General features: G+C 43.0%; 1 protein-coding gene across 3 annotated transcripts in view; it reads left to right on the forward strand.

Annotated features, from left to right (window-relative positions):
• Positions 1 to 7,584, forward strand: part of KCNJ16 (potassium inwardly rectifying channel subfamily J member 16) — a 79,647-nt gene extending 72,063 nt beyond the window's left edge. For all 3 annotated transcript variants that reach the window (XM_084837546.1, XM_084837547.1, XM_084837548.1), the window contains one exon: positions 5,219 to 7,584. In XM_084837546.1, the coding sequence (XP_084693672.1) occupies positions 5,311 to 6,582 (1,272 nt within the window). In that variant the 5' untranslated portion in view covers positions 5,219 to 5,310 and the 3' untranslated portion in view covers positions 6,583 to 7,584. The remainder of the gene's footprint in view (positions 1 to 5,218) is intronic.
• Positions 7,585 to 8,202: the final 618 nt, after the last annotated feature.

The following is an 8,202-nucleotide window of genomic DNA, read 5'->3' on the forward strand; positions in this document are numbered from 1 at the left end:
AGGAAGGAAGTCTGAGATTCTGTGTTGGTTTGAGGGACAGGGTGGTTTCAAGTTCTGTTTTTTCTTTTGTCACGATTTCAAAATCCTTTCCTTTCCCCTCCTTAATTAATCAATTAATCAATTAATCAATCTTTCTCTCAAACCTTTTCCTGCAATGAAAAAAAATCTTTTTTCTTCTTCTAATCCCACCACAGTTCAACATTTAAAATGAGTTTTCAATCAAACCAGCCTCAAACTGGTTTTCAATCAACATAATTCCCTAACCTCTGCACCTGTCCTTCTGAAACTTTGCAGGTTTCTTACTTAGGGCCACCTCTGTGCTGTCTGTCGTTTTCAGAACAATGATCCAAAAGGAACATAAGGGATAAGTGTGTTCTTTTTTTCAATACCCTCAAAATGTAAAGGCAGCTCTTGCACAAAAATCGTTGCACCAGTTGATTTGAAACCTTCCCTCAGACATGGCAGCTATGCATTCAAATTTCTTCCATTTCTGTCAACAAATAAAGAAGCTAATGACAGTTACATTTTTTAAAAAATCAGAGTTTAAAGGCATGTGGCACAAAATTCCCAACATGTATTTGTCCAAAACTTTGGCATGCATAATCTCCTCCTGAGAAGATACTAGACCTGAAAATTACATCCAATTCTGACAAAGAGGAAAAAAGTTATGGCCATTTTTTAATTTCCCATGATAGTCAATGGAAGGCACAAACCTTGGGATTTCTGAATCTCGACTCGGGTTCAGTACCCAAGTCAAAGCAGACAGATTCCCAATCGGTCTGAGCTGAATCAGGCCATTTTCCAAAGTACTGAATCAGGGTCCGAGTTGCATCTTGTGGTTGGTGCACATCCCCAATCCCTAATACTACCTGGCCATACACAGATACTCTCAGTTTGATTTGGGCAAGCCATGTCAAAAAAGTGGGTGGGTGGAGAGATTACAGACCCAGCATAGAACAGCTGCCTCATGGAGACCTTGTTCAGTATCTCCATGCAGACAGTGTAACTTGTAGAATGGAACTGAGGATTCATGTTTGTACATGTCATTTAGCATTAGTGACAAAGCTATGGCTAAGTTGTGATGAGGAGTGGATTAACAATTAAGCTAAGGCACATGGCTGAAAGGGAGCTTTGCCTTTGATATGATGTAGATCTTGCAGGGCTTGAACATTATTGCTTTCCTCCTTCACATGTTGTTCGCTCTCATATGTCCTAAGTATCATCTAGTTGGTCTTCATATCAGTCATCATGTGTGATATCCTTTTTTCTGTTTTTGTTTTTCTGTTTGTTGACCCTGTCTTGCTTTCTTTTACTGGCTCTCACCTTTCAGCACTTATAAATTGTAACTGCCAGGATACTTGAACTCTATCCCTCCATTTCAGCAAATACCAGGGGCGTGTTTCCATGCTATTGGCTTCACTTTGTTTGCAACATTGTTGCAATGTTTCCCCAATTGCACCTTCTCCTTTTCCTGTTTCCACTAGGGATGGCAGAGAATTCCACCACGGATTTCAGTGAGGCTGAATGCACTGGCATTTGGCCCCCCAAAATCCGTGGCAGAACGGCCTCCCCCCCGCGGATTCCCCCTGGGACGAAGCTTACCTCGTGCGGATGTTCCAGCGGCGGCGACTCCACCGGCGGCTCTGGTGGCAGCTGGTCTTTCGACCGGCTGCCACGGCCGCCATTTCCATCTGCCCTTTGCCGTGATAGGCTACGTAACTATTTACGTAGCCTATCACGGCAAGCAAAAAACAACAACAACCCGCATACGCAACAACCCGCGTATTTGCGTTCCTTTTTTTTTTGCCGTAATAGCTTACGTAAATATTTACGTAGGCTAAAATGGTGGGGGGAAAGGAACGCAAATGGCGCCCACTACGCTATTTGGGTTCCCCTAGCTTATGTAAATATTTATGTAGGCTAAACCTGCAAAAAAAAGGGAATGCAAATGGCGGCCGCCGTAGCCGCTGCCATTTGCATACGGGGGTTGTTGTTGTTGTTTTCCAGAAGGAAGGCTGCCCAGAGGCCGGATTTCTGGCTGTGGGTAGCCCTGGCCGGCGGCTCTGCGGAATCTCCGTGGAGAGGAGCTGGCCAGAGAAGGATTTCGGGGGGAGGTGCGGAGCGCCTCCGCCCCACCGCGAATTGCCTCGTCGAAAAGGTAAGTGACTTTCATACATCCCTAGTTTCCACAGCCCTTAAAGACCCAGCTTATTATCACTGTAGCCTGGGGCTGTCTGCTGTTTCCACTGAATTCTAATCGAATTATTTTCTTGATGCCTGGGTGGAGACTGAGTGGAGCCTGGGCCAATTTCGGGGGGCCGAATGTGCTGGCATTCGGCCTCCCCGAGATTCGTGGAGAAATTCTCTGACATCCCTAGTTTTTGCCAGTTTATGAGAAGCAGGCAGACAGTTAAAGTTGAAAAGAAACGAAACCATCATATCATGTTCTGTTTAGCGGGGCTTGGAGTTGGATAGGGAATAATGGTCTGAAGTTGACCCCTCCCCACAAAGTCCATTTCAGTCAAGAGCAAGATCAACTCAGTTCAAGGTCAAAGCCAGCAAGTTCTTGGGGGTGGGTGGGTTTGAAGGCCAATATAGGAACACCGTGTCTTAAATATTTTAGCTATCATTCTAAAAGTAAATATTTCATAATCCAACATTTTTCATTTTTTTCAGGAAACAAAAAAAGCCCCCGGAAAACAACTGGGGGAGGGAGGGGGAGGGTTATTCAGACAGGCGTTTGGCACTTGAAACTGATCAGATCCAGGAAATCAGAAACCCAGACATATACTGAAGCTAGATGAATGAATACCAGTCACGATAAAGGTCCTCCATGGACAGCTGGGAGTCTAAAATGACCCCCAGACTGCGGATCTGGTCTTTCAAGGGTAACCATTCAACACCAGTTCAACATCCCCCAACCTCATCTTGTCTCCCACAAAAAGTACCTCGGTCTTGTCAGGGTTCAGCTTCAGCTTATTCCTCCCCATCCAGCAACTCACCATCTCCAGACATTTAGACGGGGATTCTACAGCCAACCTCGGTGAAGATTTGAACGAGAGGTAGAGCTGCGTGTCATCTGCATATTGATGACACCACACCCCAAACCTCCTGATGATAGCCCCCAGCAGCTTCACATAGATATAAATAGCATCAGGGAGAGGATGGAATCCTGTGGCATCCCACACGTGAGCAGCCACAGGTCTGACACCTCCTCTCCCAGTGCTACCCTCTGGTGCCTGCCAGAAAGGAACGACCGGAACACCATAATATGATGTCTCCAATGCCCATCCTCTCCAGGCGGCCCAGGAGGATACTGTGGTCAATGGTATCAAAAACCACTGAGAGGTCGAGGAGAACAAGGAAGCAGCATTCACCCCTATCCAAAGCCCTATCCAGAAATTTACTGGCATTTTTTTTAACATTAAAGTAGCTACAAGGGGCTCCAATCTGAATGGAACAGTGGCATCAGGGCAGGGAGATTTTAACCCTTTCCCCAGTTGAAATACTCTCCCTCAAAGCAGCTATTATTTCTTCCCCCACCCCCCACAAAATGTATAACCTGCCTTTCCAGTGCATTTACATCACTCAGAGTGGCTTGCAACAATTAGAGGCAAAAGCAATCCCATAAAAGAAAGAAGAACAGCAGCATCAAAATGGAAAAAGGCCTGGTGACTGGCGAATAAGAGCATCCTCAAACGAGGCCCCACCACCCCAAAATCTTCTGCTCAGCAGGATGAATCCCTGCTGGAATTGGAAAGTTTTAACCCATTGGGGCAAAAGTGATCTCAGCTTGGAGCTGAAGGATCAGATTCTTACAGCTAAGCACAAGATCCACTTAGAATAGAAAGTTCAATATCCACACTTGGGCAATATTCTTATTAGGACCAATTAAAATGTCACAAACTAGTGTGCAAGCTTTTGAATTCTCTTCATCAGACCAGATGGTACAAAAAGCAGGAGATGGGGAAAAGATGAAAAGAAAATACAAAAATTGGACTAGATGTTTTAACCATTATGTCTGCATTTAGACCCAGACATCTACTAGTGCAGTGCTACCAATTGAAAAGCATTGTGAAGCCACTCGGTCTTTTTTTCTCCTTAAAAAAGATGGAAGAGGAGGTGAGAAAAAACAGGAGTGTTACAAATGGAAGAAAACATAATCTGGACAGTTCATAGCATTTTGTGCTTGAAGCAGGGCAATTGGATCCAGTTTTAAGGTGGATCAACTGTGCTGGCGGAAGACTTCCCCACCTGCTCTTCCCATGGCAGCCCCCCACCCCCCTGAAAATGCTACACAGAGAGTCAGGAGACCCTGATGAATGGGGTGAGCTGTGGGGTGTGTGTGAGTGTGTGTGTGTGTGTGTAAATGTGGGGATCCCCCAAAACTGGGCAGAGGCCTTCTGCTCATGGAAGATCTCTTCCTCTTGTGGAAGGCAGATCCTGGATCTAATCCTGTGCCTGGATGCACCCCCTGTCTCCAGATGGAGATTGCAAACAGGATGAATAAGTCTCTGCTAGGTGCTGTAGCATGAGGTTACACCTAGGATTCTGGGCTGAAGAAGAAATGGCTGACTCCCATTGGCTGTTACCCAGATCTGTCTCCATCCCTAAGCACATGGGTTTGTGCTTAGGCAGAGAAGAAAGATAAAGACAGATACACCAGTCTTTACATTAGCAAAGCTGGGGATTAATTTGGGGCAGGCGGTAAAAAAAAAGTCAATTGAAGCCAATTTGTGTGTATTACCTAGTGGTTGGAGGGAATAAAACGCTTAAAATGCAAAGTCCTTGTGAATTTTATAGTTGTTTTTTTCTTATGGATTGCCTTTGCTTTTTATGTGCCTTGGAGAACATGGCTCTGTGGGAGTTTTAGTCCTCCTACCAGAGATCTTTATTGAGGATGCCAAGTGTAAGGCTGTATGGAACTTTATACATGTAAAACATGTACGCTATCACTGATCTATAACCTCGTGTCTATTTAGAGCTAGCAATACCAGCGTTATGCCTTCAAGATAGGACCAGGAAAGCTAGAAACTTAAAAACACTATCAACACTAAAGGTGGTTGGTTTCCATTGATGCTGGGGATACAAGGTGGGAAAGGCACTGCTTGTTGTCTCCCTCCCACTTACACTAATGCAGATATTACCTGTGATCATTAGAATCTAGCCTGGGGCACAATCCAAATATCAAATATTTACTCTTTGGTTTCTTCTGCAGGTTATAAATGAAGAGAGCGGGAGAGACCAGCTGGTGATTGATATCTTTAAACGTGTCCCCTAAATTAATTACAAAGTGCAGACTCAAGGAGCATGGCTGAGCCTGTTGATGATATCTATAAACTTATAAGCATGGAAGCAAAGAAACTCAGACATTCACAGAGTTACCAAGAAACAACTTCGGTGGGGATTAAAAGAATGCAAAAGCGGTTTCTCCAGAAAGATGGAAGCTGCAATGTATACTTCAAGCACATCTTTGGGGAGTGGGAGAGCTACGTGACTGACATTTTCACCACATTAGTGGACATCAAATGGCGCCATATGTTCGTGATCTTCTCATTATCCTACATCCTATCCTGGTTGTTCTTTGGTTTGGTCTTCTGGCTGATTGCTCTCCAGCATGGTGACTTATCGCCTGATGAGGAAGTAACCCCTTGTGTTGATAATGTCCATAGTTTCACAGGGGCCTTCTTATTCTCCCTTGAAACCCAAACAACCATTGGCTATGGATCCCGTTGTGTCACCGAAGAGTGCTCTGCAGCAATCCTGACAGTTGTCCTACAATCAGTGTTAGGCTGCATCATTGACACATTCATCATCGGAGCTGCCTTGGCCAAAATGGCAACTGCCCGGAAGCGAGCTCAGACCATCCGCTTCAGCTATTATGCCACAGTAGGCTTAAGAGATGGCAAACTCTGTCTGATGTGGCGTGTAGGTGATTTCCGGCCTAATCATATGGTCGAAGGCATAGTGAGAGCCCAGCTCCTGCGGTACGTGGAAGATCACATGGGAAGGATGACAATGGAATACAAAGACTTAAAATTGTTAAATGACCAGATCATCCTTGCAACCCCAGTGACCATTGTACATGAAATTAACCAGGACAGCCCATTATATGATCTGGACAGGAAAACTCTGGCTAAAGACAACTTTGAGATCCTGGTTACATTTGTATACACTGGAGATTCGACAGGAACATCACACCAGTCAAGGAGTTCATATGTGCCTCGAGAAATCCTTTGGGGCCACAGATTCAATGATGTTCTGCAAATGAAGAAAAAGTACTACAAAGTCAACTGCCTCCAATTTGAAGAAACCACTGAGGTCTATGCTCCATATTGTAGTGCCAAGCATATAGATAGCAAGGAACAAGAATATACAACTTTTGAGAAGGCAATGGATGGAGAACCTGGAACATCATCATCAGGAATCAGAGTACGGTCATTTAGTGCTGATGCTTTAATCATCCATTCTGAAATCTCTGAAGAGTCAGCGAAAGTTTCTAATCAAGTTAATACTATGGAGCTGCCATATGAGAGAGCCCTGGTGACTTTAAGCAGAATCTCAATGGAGTCCCAGATCTAGGAATCTGTTGCAACGGCTGCTGTTAACTTTTTGCAGGGCTGTGGTGGCAATTTTCAAACGCACAAGTTTCACTTAGGTGCTTATGGGCCTCACCTTCAAATCATAAATGAAAGAACTGACTCACTGACACTTAATTAAGACTTCATTCTAGTTGGTCTTCCTGTTTAGTAGATAACTGTATTTGAATTAACTCTTTTAAAATTACCCTTTTCACAAGTTGTAGTATTTTGTACACAAGTAATATAATGCTAAAAGAATGCTCAGTATCTGCATACACTGGAGGAAATCTACTGTTATACATTTCAAAGTTGCCTTCCCACTGAATCCACAAAGCTGGATCATCTGAATTTAAACTGTTTCAGTCAGTTCCAGCATTCTGGGGATGCTGGGAGTTGTAGGACTTTTTTCTGTCTAACATGCATGGATTCTATCTTAGATACATTAATTTGGATTTTTTCCAGGTAAATGTGTTTTGGAGGCACAATTAGCTTAATTCAAGTATTTCAAAACACTGGTTTGTATGTTGGCACATAACTTAATTGATAGCAAAAAGTCCACTTTTGGTAAGTGCTTCCCTTTTTTTGTTTTTGTTTGTTAAAGTGGTGGATGAATTTTTCTTTTTCTTTAAAAAATCAGATTTTGACTATTTTCTTTTGCAATTTCACATAAAATACTTTGGGTTCTGCATAAATTATGGAACAAATATTTGTTATACAGAGTTTGAAAGATGTTCAAATGAAAGTTTAAGGCACCTTTTTTGCTTGCACTTAAATTGTGCTGATTAAAGGTCCCATTGCTACTTGCTTGTTCTGAGACTATAAGGCCAACTACCCAAACCTATAGTTTGAGTATTTCTATTTAGCAATTTTTCATCATGCAATCATTCTGTGTACAAAATAAACTTAAAATTTGCTCTGCATATTTAAAAAAAAGATTGTTAACTTCGAGAATGGTGTAATCATTGCTTTTATTTTGAAATGAATATATAAAAACATTTCTTCCCACTAGTTTGGATCTTCTTTCACTTTGCTCTTCATCCTTAAGTACTCAGATAGACCAGGCCAATGTTCTTTTACCTTTTTCTTTCCTTTTCTCTTCTGCAAGTCTGAAAATGGAATACTTGAATCAGACTAACCAATTGTATGCACTGGGTTGATGGATATGTCTCTATTCAGAGCATCCTTGTACTAGCTTTAGATGACCTCTGTTGTGACTGGTCCTTTTTGCCTATGAGTCTACCTTTGTTCTCTGATTTGAGCAAGTAGAATGTCCAAGTCATATCCTTCCTTAGGCTCTAGCCTTGTATTTTTCAACAGGTAGCCCATGAACCATATCAGTTTGCTCTCTATCTTACACAGGAACGTAGGAAATTGCCTTCTACTAGTTCAGACTATTGGTCTATCCAGCTCAATACTGTGTACTCTGACTGGAAGCAGCTCTCCAGGTTTCAAGCAGAGGGCTTCCCCATCACCACGACATGGTCCTTTTAACTGGAGATGCTAAAATTCAATCTGGGTCCTTCCTGCATGTAAGGTGTGTGCAAAGCAAGCACAGTATAATAAAACAAAGAAGCAAACATGACAGCCAGGACTGGGGACAGGACACTGCTTGGAGGAATAG

This window comes from Heloderma suspectum, chromosome 2, assembly GCF_057233095.1.
Source record: "Heloderma suspectum isolate Gila_16-S chromosome 2, 16-S_ref, whole genome shotgun sequence".
Classification (NCBI taxonomy): domain Eukaryota; kingdom Metazoa; phylum Chordata; class Lepidosauria; order Squamata; family Helodermatidae; genus Heloderma; species Heloderma suspectum.